The sequence below is a fragment of the Megascapheus bottae genome, chromosome 9 (assembly GCF_031878675.1).
Source record: "Megascapheus bottae isolate mThoBot1 chromosome 9, mThoBot2.hap1, whole genome shotgun sequence".
NCBI lineage: Eukaryota > Metazoa > Chordata > Mammalia > Rodentia > Geomyidae > Megascapheus > Megascapheus bottae.
The window spans coordinates 6,827,445-6,850,520 of NC_143517.1; the positions used below are offsets into that span (position 1 = coordinate 6,827,445).

General features: G+C 38.8%; 1 protein-coding gene across 1 annotated transcript in view; it reads left to right on the forward strand.

Moving 5' to 3' along the window:
* The first annotated feature begins 243 nt into the window (after positions 1-243).
* The window catches only part of LOC150058741 (lipoxygenase homology domain-containing protein 1-like), a 105,855-nt gene continuing 83,022 nt past the window's right edge, over positions 244-23,076 (forward strand). The window contains exons 1-3 of the mRNA XM_090338825.1: positions 244-298; positions 982-1,026; positions 15,563-15,726. Coding sequence (XP_090194951.1) covers positions 253-298; positions 982-1,026; positions 15,563-15,726 — 255 coding nt within the window. The 5' untranslated portion in view covers positions 244-252. The remainder of the gene's footprint in view (positions 299-981; positions 1,027-15,562; positions 15,727-23,076) is intronic.

The following is a 23,076-nucleotide window of genomic DNA, read 5'->3' on the forward strand; positions in this document are numbered from 1 at the left end:
TGTGGCCTTCACAGGAGCTGGTGACTAAGTCCTGATCCACTTTCTGGCTGGCTTCATTTATTCTTCAAGCCAGTTATGATAGCACTCTTACCACCATGATGACTATGTGATAGTTGGAATTGTGTTTGGCTGTATAAAAACTGACACCAATAACTCAAGCTTATTGTCAAATTCAAGAAAATAATCGGTTCCTTCCTTTTGTTTTCTTTTCCTTCCTTTCTTTATTTTCTATTCATCAGATGGCTTCCCTTCATGTCTGAGGGCATAATTCATTCAGAAATCGAACTCTATCATCAAGGTGAGGATCTATGAAGCTATCAGGAGGAGAAAGTGCAAGATGATTTTGCTCCATCTGGACTTCATGGAAAATGAGTCTCCAGTTGCACTGAAGTGTCTCTTTTGCTATTTACCTTTTGTGTCACATGTATGGTTATTCTGCACAATGAAAGTACACATTTATGCAATATCTGCCTTGGAATTGTTACATGCCCTACTCTATATTAAAAGGCAGTGGAAGAGGAACTGGAAGCTTCACTCAAGTGATATAAAGTGCCAGCTGTGAATGTAAAAGCTAAGGGCAAGAGAGATTTCAAGCTGGGCATGGGTGTCTCTCTCCTCAAAAAATCAGTGGGTGAGGACAAAAGCATGAGAAGGGGTATCAATGTGTGAGAAGTAATGTACCTACTACCTGGCGAATGTAACTGTAACCCCTCTATACATTACCTCGACAATAAAAAATAAACAAAAATCATTGGGATAGCTGGGTTGGGGAGCATTTGTCTATAATCCCCAGCAGCAGAATATGTTAATATTAATCCGAGTTGCATAACAAAATGGAATAATAATAATAATAATACTAAAACAGCCTAAGAATTCACTGTTGATAAACAGTTAAACTTAAATTTGTACTTCTTTCTTCTTCACTCTATAATATCATCAGACAGATCTATTATTAACTACACTTCACTTTTATTTTTGCAGAAATGCAAATAAATCATCAGCCTAAAATACAAGAGGAAGCCAATGGTAAATGTTGCCGCTGCTTTTCTCTTTTAATCACCTGATATAATCTGTTTCTAATTTTACAGTACATTCTTATTGAGTTGAAACTGCTGATTAAAAGTACTGCAAGTGAATACACTTGTAGTCTGATTTATTACAAACTAACAGGAGCAACTTTAGTCTCAAGCAGTTTTTTTTCCTTATATTTCCTTACATGTATGAAGGAAATAACTATCCTGCATGTGATTAATTTCTACGAAATTATGTTTTATTGATATGCATATTGGTGTCTATTTGAATCTTTTGATACCATTTTTCAATAGGTACTCTTCAAATCAGCCTACAATTGTGTAGTTAATGTGTTTACATTTTAAATTTTATTTTAATGAGATGGATAAATACAGGGTGATAATAAACATACAAGGCTAGGCTAATAGACCTCTGTTTTTTTTTTAAGCTACGTGTACTTCGATCAGTAAGCTGAAACTGGGCAAGGATTAGTGCTAATATTGCAATATTCTTGGTGTTCCATTGACTACAGTGCCCAATGAGATATTAATTGCCCCTGTCCTCTGTGATGACTGGCATAACCTAATACTTGCTTTTTCTTATATTAGAAATTGCACTTCAGCTTACATTTCATCATGTCATTTGTTTTATTTGGAAATAATTGTGTGGAATCTGTTTCTATGAGCATAGTTTTCCGAATGTTGTAGACGGTCATAGTATTCCCATAGTGATGTTCTAGTAATGTGTAGAATTGTGTCTTACAAAAATATCATTAGTCTAAGTAGAATAATGATCTATCACTTAGAATTTTGTGGAGAATTCTTGAGTGGTAAAGATCAATCTTTTCATTCTGGAAATGATAATTAAGATGGAAAATGTTGAAAGGATTCCATCAGTAAAATAAGCCACGTAATCAATCAACTCTAAAATGAACGTATTGAAGTTACATTGAACAGGAGAGGTATTTTCCTAGGTGGTTAGTTGTACTTTATCAAATGTAATTTCAATTAAAATAAATTGTTTGACATGTTTTATTGTAATTAATTATATCTGTTGTTCATAGCCTCATTAAAAAATTGTGGCTTTATAGTATAAAGTGAATTAGTCACAGGCCTTACATGAGACAATATTGTTTGTAAGTGATTCTCTTTTATTATGTTTTTAAGTTCTGAGGAATATAATTTTTAATATTTTGGCATATACGTTTTGAGTTTTGGGGTTATACAGTTGAGCTAAGTTGTGCTGGAGAAAGTTAAGTAGCAGAGCCCATTGAGGCTGAGACCATGAAGCAAGGTAAAGAGTGCTGAAAACAAATTTGACTTACAGGCTTTGAAGACTGTGTGGAGAAAAAAGACCACCACAGTGCTGTACAGCATAAGAGTAGAAGAGAAAAAGTCAGGCATGATGGCTCACGCCTGAAATCCTAGCTACTTACGTGGCTGAGTTCTGAGGATCATGGTTCAAAGCCACTTTGGCACTAAAGTTTGTGAAACCCTTTCTTCATTAATCACCAGAAAACTGGAAGTGGCGCTGTGGCTCAAGGGGAGCTGAAGAGCTCAATGACAGTGCCCAGGCCCAGAGTTCAAGCTCCATGACCAACAAAAAGTTAGCAAGTTCATTTTAATTTCATCATTAACACCAAATATAATTATGAGTCATTCCTAACTCATAACCATGCTTAATTCCTAGGATTATCCAAAATGTATTTCTTAACTTTGACAACATGTAATCCTATTTATCTACATACTTCACATTAGAACTAACTGCATTAGTGAGTTACACTGAACTTCATTGTGAGCCAATATTTTTCCTGTGTAACACTGAATTGAAGCAATGCCTTTTGCATATTGCCCTTGTATCTTGCTACGATACTAAGCCCTCTCATTGAACTTAATAAATGTATGTTCTATAATAGATTTACCTGGCTTCCTACACTAACACAAATGGCAAATACAAGACTCAGAATTTGAATGCAACTAGTTTGTGTTGTTTTTAGGCTTTCTAGTCTGTATTGCCTTATGTTGAAGGAACTTCCTCAGACTTGGGACATAGATGGTATGTGTAAGTACTCATGTTCTATGTGGTTGTCTTTTTTTTTTTTTGCCAGTACTGGGGCTTAAGGGTCTGGGCGCTGGCTGTCCTTGGGCTTTCTCAAGGCTAGAGCTCTACCATTTAAGATACAGCACCATTTCTGGCTTTTTCTATGTATATGTGGAACCCAGATCTTCATGCATGCTAGGCAAGCACTCTACCACCAGGTTAAACTCCTGGTCCCCATGTGGTTGTCTTTATTTCACTGTGTTATTTTTTTTATATAACTCATTGAACTAGATATTTAGAGCTTTGACTTTCTGCTTTTGTCCTGCCCAAATAAAATGTTTTTAATTGCTGTTCTTTCCAGATTCACTTTTTATTGTTAAGTCATTCTTGTTCCTACAGAGACTGTATTTTTGCTAAGCTTCCCTTGCTATCTCTTACTTGGAATCCATATTTTGTCCAAGGGTTCACCCCTTGTGGTTTACTTCCTCTTATGGCCCCAGCTTCCACTTTTCTAGGTTGAGAGCCTTAGTATTGTTGACAGTGGTGATCCCAGTTTTCTGAAAGCTCATAATTTCTATTTCTGCTAATAGTACATGTTATGGTTATTATTGTTTTGGCAGTAGGGGATTTTTCTTTCTTTCTTGAGGCTGGATGCTCCAGATTCTTTTATAATTTATGAAGATTGAACTGCATTACATAGTGAGGAGGGTCAGAAATGCTATCCTAGGAAACTGACTGAGGAGCGCAAAACACTTGTGTGAAGTGAACAAGTCTGTATGGAAGAACCAGTACTGGAGTTCAGCTTTTCCCCACAATGCAAAGCTGCTTTGTACTCATTCTCAGGGATCTCTGACTTAAGGAACTTTAAAATTCTTAGCACACTAACCCATATATTTAAGACAATGAAAGACTCTTTGTAGTAGGATTAATAGTAATTTGGTGGATTGTCTGTCATAAAGATTGTTAAAGTAATTTCTTTTCATTCTTCATTCTGTTTGCCCATCCATGCTTGGCTGGCCTCACTACCCATTCTGCTCAAGGAAGGAAAACTGAATTCAGTGATTAGTCGCAGCTAAATATAAGAGCATAAAAATATCCTAAACTAACATCATGCATTCCCAATCAAATGTAGATGGCTTTGTGTTACTCTTTAAGCTCACAGTTTGCATTAGTGATATGGAGAATGACCAGATCACTGCCTGGCCTCCTGGGTTTTGTGTCTTATGCCTATTGCATCGGTCTTGTTTCCTGCCTAGAAACATACCCCTGTGGATGCCTGGAACCTGGGAGAGTCCAAGGTCAGTGTCCAAAACTGGAGAGCCAAGAGCTAGAGAAACATTTTCAGAATTGTCTCATCAGTCTCAACATGCATGCCTGAATCTAGGTTAACAAATCTAATGGGGCTTCATGTAGAAAAAAGGTAATTTGTGAACAAGTTGGAATCAAAAGAGAAGGTGATGCTCAAGGAATTCTTAGCAGGAGCCAGTACTTTGCTGTGGGTAAGAGTTGGAGCTTTTGGCATGGGTAGTCAGCAAGGGTTAAGTGAGATACCTGGAGGATATTCAGTGTTTCCAAATCCCAACTTAGCTTTGTTTTTTCCTAATATTAAATAGCTAGTGCTTATATGAGTATAGTATACTAGTATTCTATATATACAACTAATATACCATATGTATACTATATACATATATATATATATAGCATCCTAGCTAGTTTTTACTAGCATTATACTACTTCTAGAACTAGTGTTATACTAGTGTTCTAGAACAGCAGTTCATGAGTTTTCTTGTTTTAGACAGCATAATTCAACATAGTAGCAGGATGTATGGGTTTGACATTGTAACTATGATGCTATCCTCTCAGAATCTGCCCAGTATGCATAGCCTTGCAGAAGTTTTGCCACAGACAGCTACACCTCAACCCAATTTGCATTTACAGATAATTCACAAAAAGGTGATATGATATGAAGCAAATAAGATTACTCAATGAGAATGAATCGAAGTCAAAGTTTCTCAACTTTTGGACTGTTGACATTTTACTCTGGATAATTCTTGGTTGTAGAAAACTGTTAACCTTATAGATGTCACAGCATATTTGCAACATGCCTGGTTTGTGCATACTAGATACTAATGAAGCACATATACTCTCTCTCTCTCTCTCTCTCTCTCTCTCTCTCTCTCTCCACACACACACACACACACACACACACACACACACACACACACACACACACACACAGGAGATAAAGGAGAGAGAGAAAGGAGGTATGTAGCTTGACATCATAAAATGTCAAAGATTGGTGAAGACATCTCCAAAAGATGCTGAATGCCTGTGAGGTAGACTAGCCCGAGACTTGTTTATTTATGTCTATAACTGTAACAGCACTTTCTATCATGTGCTCCTTTAAGACCTTGACCATTCTGAATCAAAAGATGGAAAAAAACAGGCTGGGATTGGGGTTGTGACTCGAGAGATGAGGTGCCTGCCTGATAATCATGGGGCTGTGTGTACACACCTTAGTACTGCCCCCACCATAGTGACAGTGTATCAGGAAAGATAGAGGGTCACATAAAGGTGATACCATGCCTGGCTGGCTCACTCTCTAAAAATGTTGCTCCTGGGCTCATCCTCTGAGGAAGCCCAGATGATATGGAGAGGTTGGTTTGGAGTAACACCCAAGGCCATCAGCCTGCACACAGCCAGCAGCCACCCTACCCAGCCAGTCATGAGACAGGGTCACCGTGGAAACAGATCATCCTGTGCACAACTGAGCAGCCTCAGTTGACACTGTAGAGCAAAGAAGACCCTTGCCAGTACTTGCTACACTGCAGATGCATTGGTAAAATGAATGTCTGTTTGAAGTAATAGCATTCAAGGCTGTTTTGTTACACAGCAGTAGGTAACTCTAGTGGTAGAATTGGGTATGTCAGTGAATGTCAGCACATAGACCAAGACTTGGATCCTAAATAAGCTGAGTTGTGTATTGTTACCCTGATGACAAATGCATCGTAACAGGATTCTGAAAGTAGATTGCTTATGAGTATGGGGCACACATAAAAAATATTTACAAGAAGATCAAGGAAAGTTTGGTGATCTAAGAGGAGGGACCTGAGGAAGGGTAGACATTAAGTAGGAAAGATAAACTTGAGGTAAAGCAAAGGTAGAAATGCCATTGCTGAGAAGCTGGAATCCAGATTGAGGGAAGTCCCTGGAACTGGAGAACTGGGCAGGAATTTTGGTATGTATATGCTATCCTCCCTAGCAGCAAGATTTGAAAAGGAAAGGAAAGCACTAGGCAGAGAGGCACGTATTACATGGTAAATGGAGCCAAAGATTAAGTATCCTACTTCAACAGTGATGTATAATAAGCTGCCATGTGTGGGGAGACTACTGGATGTCCTGGTTAACCGGGGCTTAGTTTGGGGAATCTCTGTGCCTCACTTTCCTCTGAGTGGTAGGCAGTATTGGAAACTCTTAGGTGCTCAATAATCGTTAGCTGTATGGATTTCACTGTGTCGTGATGTACTGTGGTCTTTCACACTTAGTCATGGTCCTACTACATGCACAGCTGGGCCGAAGCAGGCAGAGGTGCCGTGTGTTGCTGCCTTTACCACTCATCTTGGTGTTCTCTGATCCCTGTAATGTGGGTTATCTTTCTTCTCATCATAGAGTAATAAATAATAAACTATATCTCTGGGTGATAAGGGAACCACCTGAAGTCATATCTAGATAGATTATTTTCTCATTGTGTTTTTGTTTTCTTTTGGTTTTTTGTTGGTCATGGGACTTGAACTCTGGGCCTGGGCACTGTCACTTAGCTCTTCAGCTCAAGGCTACCGTCCTATCCCTTAAGTCACAGCACCACTTCTGGTTTTCTAGTGGTTAATTGGAGATAAGAGTCTCATGGACTTTAGTGCCCAAGCTGGCTTTGAACTATGATCCTCAGATCTCAGCCTCCTGAGTTGCTAGGATTACAGGTGTGAGCCACTGCGCCAGGCTCTCTCATTGTGTTCTTAATGATTGTTTTCTGGGAATAAACTAGAGAAAATTGAGCATTGTTGTCAACCATTTTAGGAAGCATAATCGTTTCAAATTCCTTGTCAAATTTCTTACTCCCATGGTCATCAGCACATAATTTCTCTATCACTTTACATGGATAATATGATTATTGTTATCTGTATTTTGAGATAGTAAAATTATTTGTAAAGTACATTATTTGTAAAGTAAATCCCTTGGTTCTCTTATAAGGTTTTATTTTGAAAGACTTGTGAGGTTAGATACATCGGATTATATAAAGATGAAATTATTTAAAAATAGAACAAATTAAAACCTACATTTATGGTCTTTGCTAAAATCTGCCTGAAAGGTATTTACATGCCTTTCAAAATGTGGTGATACAAGGCCAATCTCGCTTCCATTATCTTTGTGCTAATAATACAACTGATTATGAGGCAAATGATAATATCCTTGTCCTTTGTTTTGAAAATGACATTGATGACACATCATCTGAAAGACCTATTCTTTGTTACTTGTGAGGTAGTTGTATGTTGTGCTGAAGATCTCAGTCAGATCTTGACCGTTCTTCCTTAGACGGTAGCCTGTGTTGCTCAAAATACTGTGTGTGTGTGTGTGTGTGTGTGTGTGTATGTGTGTGTGTGTGTGTGTGTGTCGTGGGGCTTGAGCTCTGGGCCTGGGCTCTGTCCTTGAGCTCTTTAGGTCAAGGCTACCACCCTACCCCTTGAGCCTCAGCGCCACTTCCAGTTCTCTGGTGGTTAATTGGAGAGAAGAGTCTCACGGACTTTAGTGTCCGGGCTGGCTTTGAATAGCAATCCTCAGATCTCAGCCTCCTGATTAGCAAGGATTACAGGCATGAGCCACTGCGCCTGGCTTCAAAATACTTCTTAACAGCCCCCTTAATGTTCTTTGTACATCTTCACTGATTCCTTAAGAGGCTGCTTGTGCACCTCTTGCACTTGGCACTGGAGGTGTGGAGACACATTAGGGCAGAACTTGCTCTGGGAGTTGCTTCCATTTTGTGGATCGGGAGGAGAGGTGGACTGGGCCCAATCTCTGATCTGCAGAGTGCTTATTTGCATGGATAAACCTGGAAGTGTGACTAGGTGACTGGTTCTAGTTAGAGGAAAAATGTTTGTAAGTGCTTTTATAGAGGAGATGACCTTTCAAACTGTACATGCAGACTTGAGGTACAAAGTCCTGGAGGTAGGAAGGCACCCTTCAGGATGTGAGGAGGTTGTCACATGGCAGGTCACTGTGTGGGAAGGAGAAGGCAGAGAGACAGGAACTGCTCTGTGATGCATCAGTGTTATAAAAAGGACTAGAGCAGGTAAGGTAGCACACATATCTACACTTCCAGCCTTCCAGGCCAGCCTGTCCTACCCGGCAGGAGACCCTATCTCAATAAAACAAACAAGTACAAAGCTAGAATGAACTTTTGACAGTTATGCTAATCTGGCAGTAATGTCAAAATATTTCCGTGGATACACTGAAGAATGTTTATCTTGACCTCTCTAACAGAGCAGAGTGTGATGGGTTCATCAGCTGACGTCTGGGGGACTCTGGAAAGGCTTCTGTAGCCTAACTTTAGGGCCTTTCCCTCCCGAGTTCTTCATCTTTCCCCACTGAAGCACTCAGCTTCACCAGCCAAGTCCAAACAAACATTTCATGCACAGTGATACTTCTCTTCTCAGGCTGCACCCCCGCTCTGATTTTAATCAGGAGGAGCAGGTGGGCAGATGCTGAGGCCCAATTGAGAGCACACAGGACCCCGCCTTCTGTCTCCTGTGAGTGTGGCAAAGCATGGCTGTTCTGTAGTTTTTCCTAGATATTCTGGCATCTTAAGGTAGGCACCAAACTATACAATTACTAAACTATACAATTACCAAACTGTACTAAACTATACAAAATTGTACCAAATTGTACCAACTATACACTTACCAAACTAACAATTACACAATAAGAGCTTTATTTGTCTGAGTTGTCAGTGGGTCATTGCCAATTAACTGAAAATGTTTCTAGACACAGGATGTTTTGTATCTAACAACAGCCTTAATTTTCCGAGCAAAGGCAAATGCATGTAATCCCTGCAGTGGAATGTGTAGAGTAAGGTACAGATACAAAGTGAAGAGTTAGGAAAGGATTCTAGAACTTTCAGCAGCTACAGGGATCCACATAACTCACCAGTAACACACTGAAATTCAACAACCTCCAATGCACTGAAGGAAAAGGGTTTCTCCTTTGCTTGGGACATATGAAAGAGGGGATTCAGTGCATATGTGCTAATATTCAGATCTTGTGGTGAAATTACTAATGGTATTCATAAGTTAAAGAAAAGGAGAAGAATGAATCCCTATCAGCAAAATGTTTTTCCAGTAACTATTTGAATTACCCCCAAACTTAGTGTCTCCACCTAATATTTTGACGGGACCTTCCTATTTTCCATGGGTTGATTCATCAGGGCCTCTTGCTTGGAGCCTCTCCTGTGGTTTTAGTGGGGGTGGTGCCACAGCTCTGGACAGTGACGGAGGTGGTCAGGCTTCCCACCTGCTTTCCCAGTGTTGTCTGTTGATGGCCTGGCAATACACAGGGCTTTGGCATGTGCCAGGGTTTTCCACAGCTTGGTTGCTGAGGTCGAGGATTGTCACTGAGAATGGGTAAGGGATTCCCTTCATGTATCAGTTTTTATTCAAAAACCCACTCTGAGATCCACTCAGAAAAAGCATTACTAGGTGTCTCACAAAAAGGAGAGTCTCACAGCATAAAAAAAGGTTTAGCAAGGACTTATGTTAGTGTAACAGAAGATAGGGAGAAATGGCAAAGAGAAACAGTTCCTTTCCCACACGGGAAATGGGAATTAAGGAATGAAAACAGAGGCTCCTATCTGCACACCTTTATACTTTTTTTCCCTGCCAGTCCTGGGACTTGAACTCAGGGCCAGAGTACTGTCCTTGGGCTTTCTCAAGACTTGAGTTCCAGCACAACTTCTGGCTTTTACTATGTATGTGGTACCAAGGAAAGGAATGGAACCCAGGTCTTCATGTATGCTAGCAAGCACTCTACCTCAAGGCTAAACTCCCTGCCATAGCCTTTATACTTTCTAAGCTGGGAGCCACCCCTGGTCATGTCCTCTAGTAAGCCCAAACCATCAAGGAATGGCTCTGGGTGGCCAAATTGGGTGCTGTATATTGTTCTAAAATATGGTGATGTGTTAGGATACAAAGCACAGGGAAAATCAGTGAGTAGTGGGGCTTTCTTTGCCCAGATCTGATTATTACTTCTCCACCTCTATTCATAGTTTGCAGCTCTTTATAGTTCTAGAAACAAGTCTGATTCAGTTAATCTTGTAAGCCTTCAAGTTCCTGTTATTTAGCTTTTAAAAGGCTATTTTTCAATTTATTTCTTGATTTCTGCTTTTCAGTCTGGCCATGTTGATACTTGTTAAAAATAATATACTTTCCTAGTCTCCTCATCTGTCCATCTTTGTCAGGAGGAAATGTTTCAGGAGAAAGAGGTCTCTCAAACCCAGGCAGACTTGGGGACTCAGAGAATGAGAAGTAACTTCTGCTGCATTGAATTGAGCAAGGACAGCCCGGAGTCTTCAAAACGGGGAATAGATTTCACTTCTGCATCTATTAGTAAAATGGCCACCTTGAAAAAGAGCAAATGGGGTTGGGAGATATCAATGAGGATGGTTTTGAATAATGTAACCTGTCACTGCAGAATAAGCCTGGTGTGTCAGGTTGCCTGTGGTAAAAAAAAAAAAAAACAAACCAACCTGGTATTTATGGTTTGACAGGGGCATGGCTAGAGACTTCTGTGAGCTGGAAAAATCAATAGCATTAAACCTTTGCTTCCATTACATAAATCCTGCATAGAGAATCTGAACCAATCCCTGCTCTAGTGCATAGTAGAGGACCTATTTTGAGGTATATGTGTGGTCTGAGGGATGGATCAGAAATCTTATAGGCTGCATCATATGCATTTTAGGCTTTGTGTATACTACATGGTTTTATTTTTATTTTTTGGTAGCACACAAGTTGGAATATAGGGCATTGATCAACTTGCTTGCCCAGCTGGTTCTACAACTTGAGCTATGCTTACTGCTTGGCATTTTAGTACTTAATTGGAGATAATGTTTCACAGATGTTTTTACCAGGGATGGCTTTGAACCTAATTCCATTACTGTTATAGCTGTGAGTTGTGTAGTGTTTTTAACCTTGCTGTGATAGTGTGAGAAAACCCATAGCACCAAAATATAAGCAAATGAGTATAGCTTTGTTTCAATAAAACTTTGATTACAAAAGCAAGTTACAGACCAGGTTTGGCCCAAGGAACATACATTGTCCAGTCCTAGTCTATGATCTCTTCAAAGGAAGACTACTTGCCCTTGTCTGGCTCCTGAATTGTTAGTAATCTTGGTATTAGGTAAGATCTCACAACTGTGAAATGTCTGATTTGACAATGGAACTCACATAGCCCCTCTGACTTCTTGAGTAATCAACACACTACTTCCTCAAAATATGAACCCTTAACATCAGCTGATAAGTCAGCTGATCCATATGTATTAATTAATGTCCCATGTTGACATAACAATATGCACTGGCATTTAGGATTTTTTGCCTGAATTACACTTACACTGATTGCACTTTGCTCCATGAAGATGGAACTGGCAGAGAACCTTCTTTTCATTGTAAAAGTGAAAGTTCCTGTTCAACTTTACTACATTGTGGAGAAGAAATCCAAATTTGTTATGAGACACCTGGAGGATCTGTCCAAATGAAGCTACTGCCACAATCTCAGGCTTGAGAGCCAATAAATTAAAAAATGAAATGGGACAGACTAATGTAGATTGGCGGAACCAACTGTCTTTTAAAAACCCTTTCAGAACACAGATAAGTATAAGATAAATGTTTAAAGTTCAATTACAAGGATTTTTTTCTTTCTTCCTTTGAGAGCTGTAAGTAATTTTCTAAAGAGATTTATAGACAACAGTCCTTTTTGATATGAGGCCTTGGGACTGAAGAGATAAATAGCTGTTTGGACAGTGAAAAAACAAACAGCAGAAGCTTGTATAGACAAAATATTTGAACTTTTTTCTCTCTTTCTCTTTCTTTCTTTTGATGTGTGAAAGTTTTACATTAGAAAGTTACCAGCAAAACGTAACTTTGAAACATAAACAAGTAGTAAAATGAGCTGCAAACATAATTTAGCTGTTATAAATAGATAGTGGAACTGTTTTACTTAAATATATACTTAAAAGGTTTTCCTGTGTTATTGTCTGCAAATGTTATGTTATTCATTTGAGACAGAATCTCATGGCTTGGGCCAGGCTGTCCTTGTGGAGATTCTATTGCATTCGCCTTCTGAATAGTGGGATTTCCAGTGTGTGTCGGCACACTCGGCCACAAATGTTCTTAATTATTTTGTATTGTAAATAGTGAGACACTAAAAGTGTGTCTAAGCTTTCGAAGTAAAGCTTTAAATTATAGTTTTGTAACTGTGCAGACTGGCTTTGATTTAACAGGGCATTCTGTGGGGATGGTGCATCCTGCTCAATGTCGCCCCTTTCATTGTTCTTCCCCATCTCTCCCAACCCCGTCCACTCCCTCAATTTACTTAGTTCAGTTTTCACACATGTATATCTAATGAGAACTCTTTTTTTTGTTTTTAGAAATCTGGAATTTGTTATTGTTTTGTTGAATCAATTATATAGGATCAGTTGCAACAAATTGGAAAAATCATAGATAAAATAAATACCTATTAACGTGCAAAATTGTAACTTTTTATAGTGTTGCAAATCCACATAGCAATTTGATCTCATTTTGTGAATTTATATGATACATTGTAGATACAATTCTATATCAATAACAGTTTGAAAAGCAAAACACGTTTGATCTTAATAGGATTGATGGTTTTTCCTCTCATTTCATTTTTAATTTTTGTATAATTAAATACCTAGATTCTATAATGCTAAAAAGTTCCTCTTAATATATAAAATAAGATAATTCATGAAACCCAGAGGAATAGCCCACACTTGCAATCCAAGCTATTCTATAGGAAGCAGAATCTGAGCTAAGTGAATGGAAATAAAAGAGGCTGGATGAGGGATGTCTGAAGTGGTGTATGGCTGGTCCAGTATGCACCAAAACCTAGCTTTAGTCTCTACTACCACATAAATAAAATCTAATGAGAACTCTTAAAGGGGAGAAGTAATCTGATTTTTAAAAATACATTATACAGGGGCCGGGAGTTTGGCCTAGTGATAGAGTGCTTGCCTAGCATGCACGAAGACCCGGGTTCAATTCCTTGGTACCACATACATAGAAAAAAGCCAGAAATGGTGCTGAGGCTCAAGTGGTAAAGCTCTTGCCTTGAGAAAGTCCAAGGATAGTGCTCAGGCATTGAACTCAAGCCCAGGACTGGCAAAAAATACATTATACAATGTATGGAAAATAACATATTTTTCCCAGTTTCTGAGAAGAAAAATATGCCTAGAAATCTGGGAGATCAGCCAAAGTGATGGTTGAAAGGCTTCTTTAGTTATTCCTGCATTATAGGAATGGTGACAGTCTCATTTCAAGAGGAGGAACACAGAAGTGTGATGTGAATCAGTGATCTGGCTCTTTGTGATTCCTTTCTAGTTTAGTGAACAAGACATCCAAGCCTCTATGCAGGCTCATGCCTCTCTCTTCCCATGCTTGCAGAAGATAATCCAAGGGCTGGCCCAGATGGCAAGGAAGGAGATAAGGAGGAAGGAGGAAAGGAGACCTAAAAAGGGGAAAGAGATTCTTTAGCTTGAATTATGCATCAAATCACAGGTGTGAGGTTTCCTGTAAGAATGAATATCATTTTAAGAGTCTCGATGAGATCATAGTTTGAAAATTTCAGGATTCCTCTTTTTCCACAAGAGTCCAACTTTCTTAAAGTGAAGTGGCTAGGAGGTAGAAGCAAAGGAGATTACTCCTTTGGGTTCTATGATTCCATCTGAATTTTGTTACCTGATTTGAATGCAAAGTTTATTATGATGTGAGTTTTAATCATACTGATCATAGAGATCTTTGAAAGACCAGGTAGGGTGATCCAGGCCTATAATCTCAGCTCCTGGGGTGGTAAAGCTGAAGAGGATCAAAGTCTGAGATTAATCTGGGCGGGGATTTTTAATAACAAGCTGGTCATGGTGGTGCATATCTGTAATCAGCTACTCAGGTAGGAAGATCTCAGTCCAAATTTCCCCAAAGGCAAAAAAAACCCCATTGAGACTCTACCTGAAAAACAACTGAAGCCAGAAGATCTAGGACATGGCTTAAGTTATCACCCTGAGTTCAAAACCTAATAGTGTTAAAACAGAAAAGCAAGCAACAAACAAATAATGATTCTTATGGATATATGGGAAACAGAAAGGAGTAAAATCAGCGTAGTAAGAGGAAAGATGACATCTGTGTAGAGAACTTCCTGAGACCCAAGTGTTTGGAAATGTAAAATTTATGCACATGGCAGCAGGTGTTTATAGAGCCTCTGAAAATAAGAGTATAAGTGACTTCAGATTGCTTCTGCATCCAGGGGTGATGTGTGATGGGCAGAGAAGCGAGTGCTACATAGAGTTCTAGCAGGTAGGCCTGGATTCTGGTAATGCTTGATTGAATGATAGTGATCCATTGCAGGGGAAAAGGGGGAGTTCTTACTGCAGGGTTTCCCCCAAAAGTACACCAAATGCTAGAATGAAAATGATCTCACTTTATCTTTCTAAGTAAACCAATCTTAGAACAATGCACAGATAATTTTAAAACATGCTTTCTGCCATGTTCTGCTTGCCCAACCTTTCTATGCTTCTGGCTTCACCGAGGCAAGAAACTCAATTATTTATTCTGCTTACACAAAACATTGTCTTTCTCTATTTCCAATGTGCTCTCTCTTCATCCTCCCTGCCCTAAGCTTAACTCCTTCTGCTAGATTCTATTTATCTTGTAAATCATTCCCCCTTACTTGATTCATTCTAACTCTAGAGGAATTCCAGCATTTTTCATGAAAAAAAAAACTTAAGTCCTTTTTTATCTCTTGTAAATGTTACCATTCTTCTGCTAGACTCACCAAACTGTCACTAACCCCACATTGACAGGGCTGTCCCCTGGTGTAGACAATGCTCTGACATCAGGCTATTAACAGGCTATTTACCTTAAAAGTTGGACAGCAATGCCTAATCGTTCAGCTGAAAACCAGGTTCTAAATATCTGCAAGTCAGTTGATTTGCATCTAATATCTTTGTTTCTCAAGAGTTCACTCCTATGCATTTTGTAATTAAAATGCTGAACTATTCCCTAAACTTTCCTACATGCTAGCTTCGAAAGAGAAGGTTCATCAAAAGCAATTATTTTAGTACTTCTTGATTCTACAAACTATTCATTTCCTAACCAAGCCGGCAGTGTAGATTTCTGCATTTTCCTATCAGTGGGGCTTTCCTTTGTTACTACCTACTGGTTTTCTTTTTCCTTTGCAGATGGAGACTGGAAAGTGACTGTTATCACTGGAGATCTTGAGAATGCAGGCACCACAGCTACAGTATCCCTTTATGTCTATGGAGGAACAAGATGTTTGGGGCCTATTATTCTGGGATCAGGAAAACACCAACTGTTTAACTCCAACAGTGCAGATATATTCAAGGTAAAATTGGTGTGAACTGTGAACTTCTTGCTAAGGTAAATTACAATACACATTCCTAAAAATGGAACTGAGAATAAAACTTTGTTTATTTCAGTGTCTTATTTGCATTAACATTTCTTTCCTATTGTGGGCACTAGAATTGTGGTTTATGCTTTGCATACAAGCAAAAAGTGTCACTTTTTACCACAGACCCATGCCTTTGAGAAAGGATCAGGCATCTTTCCCCATAATGCACCTGAGTCTGATTTGCTCATTAGTTTTCCTTGTAGGTTAGGATTATAGTTACATTCAACTGCAGCTGCTCATTATTGAGAGGGGATCTCATAAACTTTTTCCGTCTAAACTGGCCTGGAACTGGCGTCTCAGCAATTTCAGCCTTCTAAGTAAGTGCCCAATTAAATTGTCTTGATATACATGAAATCTTTTATCCTATATTAGTTAGAAATAGTAGTATAAATAGAAATACATGGTTTTGGTTCTTTCCTCTATTAGTATAAAGCTAAAAAAGTCAATCTTATAAAGTTTAAAGACTAGAATGGAAAAACTTTACTACTAGTGCTGCCAGCCAGTTTTTTTTTTAAACATCTGTCTTATTCTTGTTTAAATCCATGCTCACATTTTTTTCTTGTTTTATTTTTGAACTAGGGCCTTAGCACTGTCCTTGAGCTTTCTCACAGCTAGAGAGCTCTATCACTTGAGTCACAGCACTACTTCTAGCTTTTCTATGTATGTGGTACTGAGGAATCGAACCTGGGACTCTGTGCATGTGAGACAAGCACTCTACCACTAGGCCAAACTCCCCACCCCTCTATGCTCATTTTACATAGCACCTTTATACATACTGTACATGAGGGATCATGATGCTAAGTGGAAGGGTGCAGCATATTCTCAAGGTGTTATATAAACTCCAAATTACCAAGGTTTCAAGGCTACTACTCAGAATCTTCATGACACACATGTGGTTAAATGTCTCTGTGCAGCCATTTCCTCAATAGCCTTTCCTTCAAAGGCTTCTAATGAAGATTCACTGAATCAGTCCTCATTGTAGGGTCTCAAATGCTCAATATACAGTTGCATATATTACAATTTATACAAGGAGCTGTATAGTCTGCCTGGATATACCTTTGATTTATTAAATATTGAGTATAATGTCATAGATTAATGGGATATTTTGATATTATCCAACATGTAAATTGTTTCTAGGTTTTTCTTATTATAAATATGTGTGCAAGCATAGTTTTAATCTTCATAGCCTTATTTTTCAAACTTAAGCTTTCTTATTTTCATATAGTAAACTCTGAGAAATGGGATTATTCTTGATCAGTTTTGACAAATCCCTTTTTAGAAGCATCTGCATTATATAGCACAGTGCCTATCAAGACACCATAAGCAACAGGTACATCTTAGCTATTACTAGTCATTACAGCACAGTAGATCTTGGTCTATTCTGGCCACATATAGTAATTAATACCTTCTAGTGAAAGTTTCTTGGTCATCATGCGAGTTCAAGTACGTGACAAATTCTGGAAGTTATCTTTTCATTGAAAGAGCTTTTTGAGATTCAACACATATACTGTAATATTCACTCATCTACAGTGTCCACTTCATGGTGTTTAATACATTTATAAATTCATGCACCTATCGTAACTAATATTAAAATATGTTCATCGCTAAAGAAAGGCATATTCACTCCCCATTTTCCAGCTTTTTAAGAAACTAGCAATGTGCTTTCTCTCTATGAATTTGGTTATTGTGGATATGCCATATAAATGGATGTGTGCAACATGGAGTCTTTTTTTTTGGTATTTTTTACAGCTTTATTAGACAGATAGTTTAAGAACCAATGACAAACCTCAGTAATGACAAAGGAAAGAAAACAGGCTTTCCTTAGGAGAAACCAAAGAGCACAAAATAAGACTATTTCCTTGTGTATAGTCTCACAAGATTAGGCACTCTGACCGGATTAGGCAAGATTCTTGGTGTAAGATAAGACAGAGGCACTTTCATTTGTAGAGTATTGTTGATTCTAATTCTGAAGGTTAGGTATTATAAAGGTCTTTTAAGAACTTGCTTATCACTTCAGATTTCTGGCCCCAACACAAAAGTTTTATTTCTCCTGATCTTTGTTCATATACACATTGAAAATAACTTAAAAACAAGAATCTAGAGGGAACATGGAGTCTTTTGTACTTGACTTCTGGATTGTCCATGCGCTTTCAAGGTTAACTTATGTTGTAGTTGCATCAGTAATTTTCTAAATGTCTAAATAATATTTTACTGTGTGGAAACATTGCATTTATCTATTGATTGACATTTGGGTTGTCTCCACTTTCTAGCTATGATGAATAATATATGAATAGCCTCATGCAAGCTTTTGTGTTGGCATACATTACCATTTCACTGCGATATATACCTGGATTTGTTGGCTCATATAGTAATTGAATCATATGATAACATTTTGAATTTCTTCCAAACATTTCCAAAATGGCTACACTATTCCCCATACCCACCAAGACCACACGTTCACCAGCATTCACTATTGTCTGATTTTTTGTTTTTGTTGTTTAAAAAGACATCTAGTGGGTGTGAAGTGAGATCACAATGTGGTTCTGATTTGCATTTTCCTGATGACTAATGGGGTTGAGCATTTTATCTTGTGCTTGCTGTACATTTGCTTATCTTGGAGAAATCTGTAATCACATCTCCTGCTCATTTTAAATTGGAATACTTATCTTTTTGTTAATGAGTTTGAGTTCTGTTCATATTTTGGGTAAGAGTCTGGAGTTCTTTCTGTATTCTGGATAAGAGTCTGGAGTTCTTATATTCTGAATAGGAGTCTTATGAATATTTTTTGTTTGTTTTTTTCTCACTTGTTGAAGTCTCAGTGATATACATGTGTATTATTTTCTAGTGTTCTTTCAAGTAAGTTTAAAACATTTTCTTTAGGATTTTTTTTTGCAGCACTGATTTGTTCATGATGAATTATGGTTTTCTTTGTTTGGGAATGACTTGTTTCACATATAGAATGCTTGACTGGTAGTTTGTTTATTTTCAGTACTTTGAGGGGACCAGCCTATGGCTCGTTGGACTTCATGGTTTCTGATGAGAAGTCACCTGCTAAGCTTATTGATGATCCCTTGTATGTAACAACTTATTTATTTACCTGCTATCTACAAGATTCTCTGCTTAATTTTGTTTTAGCAATTTGACTATTATGTCTGACTGTATATTACCTTCCTATTGTTTGATTTTATATGAGTACACAGTTTCTGCAAAGGGTATTATGGAGTTGTGGATGTGGGAAGTAGCTCAAGTTATAATGCAGAACTCTTCTTATCTTGTAGTTTCCATTGAATAAATGCTCCTCAGAATGGTACACACTTTTGACTAATTTTTAGATGTGTAGGAAAATCAATTTCAATAATATTTGTCATTGCATTTGTGAAAGAGCAGATGGATGGACGGCTTCAACCAGCCACTTCCAAAATTATGCTTGACTTCTTATTTTTAATCTGTGTGTGTGTGTGCGTGTGTATGCCCGTGCTCACACATGCATGTGCGTGTACCCCTGGATACTCTCTCTAAGGTTTTGTTCTACCACTTGAGCCACAGTTTCACTTCATTTTTTTGGTGTTTAATTACAGATAAGAGGTTCATGGAATTTCCTGCCTGGACTGCCTTTGAACTGCAATCCTCAGATTTTAGCCTTCTGAGCAGCTAGGATTATGGGTACAAACCACTGGTGCTTGGACGATATTTATTCTTCCATTAAATCTTTTATTTGTGAATATGACTTCTATAATCTGTTGAATTTTGGTTAGAACTGACCCTAAATAAGTTTAGCTTTGATCCTGTTATGTGTCCAAATATTTGAACTATAAAAGCAACTTGTCAAGGTGTTGTGGAGATTTTGACTATTTAGTTAATGTTAGAACTGTGAGAAATTGCCTTTGACGTATTTGGTTCATACAGCATGTGGCAAAGTAGAACAACTGCCATGTTTTCCAGATTGTGAAGGGTATCCTGATTGGTGGACTGGACAGTGACTGAAGAAGGATGTAAACTTCAAACGGCCATGAGTTTGGCCTAGTGGTTAAAGTGCTTGCCTAGCATGCACGAAGACCCAGGTTTGATTCCTTGGTACCACATACATAGAAAATAAGCTGGAAGTGGTACTGAGGCTCAAATGGTAGAGCTCTGGCCTTGAGAAAGTCCAAGGACAGTGCTCAGGCCCTGAGTTCAAGCCTAGGACTGGCAAAGAAAAAATGGTTTGCAAGCCAAGCACTGGTGGCTCATACCTACAATCCTAGCTACTTGAGATGCTGAGTTTGGAAAGATTGTGGTTTAAGGCCAGTCAGTACAGAAAAGTTTCCAAGACCCTCCCCCCTCTCTTTTCAATAAAATCTGGATTCTGGTGTACATTTGTTACTCTAGCTATGACAGGAAACCGAATACAAATACCCACTCAGGCACCTGGGTAGGAAGTGCGAGCCTATCTAAAAAAATAACAAATTGAAAACAGGACTGGACATATGGCTCAGTAAATAAGAGAGCCAACACAGAAAATGTGAAGCCCAGAGTTCAAAAATAAGTTAAAAAGTATGATTGAAAATAATGTCAGTGGCTTTGTAATCATTTTGATAATTGTCCTTGTCAGATTATAGTCATCTATATGATACCTACAATGTCACCAAGACTTCTCCAGGCTGAAGGAAATGAGACATCATCCAAAAGACAATTAAGTCCAATTAATGTAAGATGAAAAGGTCCATTGCAGCAGGAAATGTAGAGAGACCAGGAGAAAGGAGTTCCTAGAGGTCAGGGACTGGCCTTCATTCTGGTCCTTGCTCTTGAATCTTATCCACTGCTTGGTATAGACTGGAAATTAATGAGATATATTAGATATTCAATGCATGAAAATGACTTGTTTCATATTTATTGATTTATCCTGGGACATTGTTGAATTTCTTGTATAATCTTTCACTTTGAGGGTCGCGTGAAGGGATCTCAGGTATCTTACATGGTTGCCATTTACTTACATGCATGCCCAGAGATTAACTGAGGTTATTTACCACACTTTTGCAAGTGGAAACACCACTTTTTTATTGCTTGGAAAAACAGCCTGTCTCTGGTTGTACAAAGTCAATTTTGTACATGAACTAGTTAAAATTTATGATGAGCTTATGGAGAAATTGTATATTCATTTGATATAGATCTTATATTCCTTAGGATAGACTGAATAATGCCTTAGCAGGGCACTTCTATATTATAACATCACTCATGGATTAAACAAAATTATTAATACGAGCAGATTGGTCTCAGGAACTTAACTAGAAGTGCGAATGTCTATCTTGTCGTGTACCATATGATTGAACGGGTCTTATATGGCCTGAAGGTTGACTATTCCCTACCCCTAAGGGGAAATGGACAAATGACTTACTTTTTCCAACCTTTACTTTCCTTTGCAAAACTAGGGACAATATACCATGTATATCGAAAGATTTAGACATTAAGACACCTTATATGAAGTCTAAAACATCATTATACTGTTGAGACTAACTCTTATGATCCTGCCCACAAATTTGGGTAGGCTTCCAATGGAGTAGAAGTCAAACAGTTTTTCAGATGAATGAAGGCGGGAAGGCAGCTCTGGCAGATGGTTAGTAGGTGGCTATTGCTGGCACAGGATCTGAGTAGAAACGTCTGGAGGCTAGAGTAGGAGGAAGGAACAGAGAGAGCCAAGCCTCAGTTGGCTGTGCTAGAGCAAGCCAGTGAATGCCTAAAGTAATTTCAGGAACATTTATCCTGGGCCTTTGAAAAATGTTTAGAAGTGAGATGTCCATGTGTACCTACACATTGCTAGTCAATAAGAAAATGCATGGCAGCATGTCATTCTGATTTTGGTACAACTCTAGCTTTTTTTTTCTTTATGTGCCCTCTTTTCCCTTCTTTATTTTCCCCCCCTTTTAATGTTTAAGTGGACATAAAACTTGGCGTTTAGTAATATGTTACTTCAAACCGTTCAGCAGTTTAGAAATAGCAGCAGTCGGCAGTGTCGTGCTGACACAATGACTTTTCTGGGGATGACAGATCTTAAGGACGATTTAACTTCATTGTTTTCCCCAGCCACACCGTGACATCTTCTAAATCTGAACCGCCAAATTTTAACTTACAAAATCTTTTCAAAAAGAGTCAATGAAACTGTTCCTCTTCAATATATGATGAACTTGGAAATCAAAACCAATGCAGGCAACTTCAGAAAGATGGCAGGAGATTGGCAACTTCAGTACCCTTCCAGGAAGACCAACTAGGAACCACCCACATCCAAGAATGGTTGTGTGAAAATTCTAAAAGTAGGCTGAGGGGCCCCTTTGGATATAAAGCTCTGGAGCCACCACAGTGGGGGAAGTTGGGAGGAGCTTTTACTCCGCCTCAACTGACTCTGCCTCAATTGAGCTTCATTGTGCTAGGACATTTTGTAAGAGATGCACATTTGTCTTGCCTCAGAGGGAACACCAGGTCTAGAATAAGCCAGGAATAGATGCAAAAAGCATGGCTTCCAGTGATTAGTTCACTGACTTTGACAATGCCACTTCATTGTAATCAACCAACCAGAGAGCTCAGCCAGTGGCTCTGCTCACTCATCTTGCTGAATGATCAATTTTGTCCAGAGATTACCATATCTGGTTCTACAGCTTGAGGCCCCAGTCACTGGTATGGGCTGGCCCCAGAGCCCAACTCACAGCCCTGCTTGACCAAGAAGCCCAGGCAAAGATCCTGCCTAGTCATAGATCTCAGCCTGAGACTCTGCCAAAAAGAGAGCTAAGCCAGCGAAGTTGCCATATGGTGGGGTTACCTTGTGGCCTAAGTGCCCACCAAATCTTCCAGGTCATGGGGCCAGCCTACGGTCTTGAATGATCACAAAACCAAATCAAGGGACCTGGTCATCGAAGCATATAGTCCACAAGCTCAGTAGGTTAGAGAGTCCAACTAGTGACACCATTCTGCTGAAATACAGGCTACAGTCTGTAGACACTTCCTCTCTGGGAGCCCAGTAGGAACACTGACTGACTATACAGTATTGATAGGAAATGTGTAGAAAGAGAGTCTAATTAATGGTCTTATATATTTATAAGAAACAGACTTTAGCCCTGCTTGATTGCAGAATGCAGTGTATAGGTAAGCACAGCATCAGAACCCATCTTGTAATTCTACTTGAATGTAAATATCAGCAAACAACACTGCTTGGCCGGTAGCACAGCTTAGGGTCTTACCTAGCTAAACATAGTCATACAGCCCAGTTTGCCCCAACCATTCATGAATTCAATGAGTTACACTATTTAACCAGTG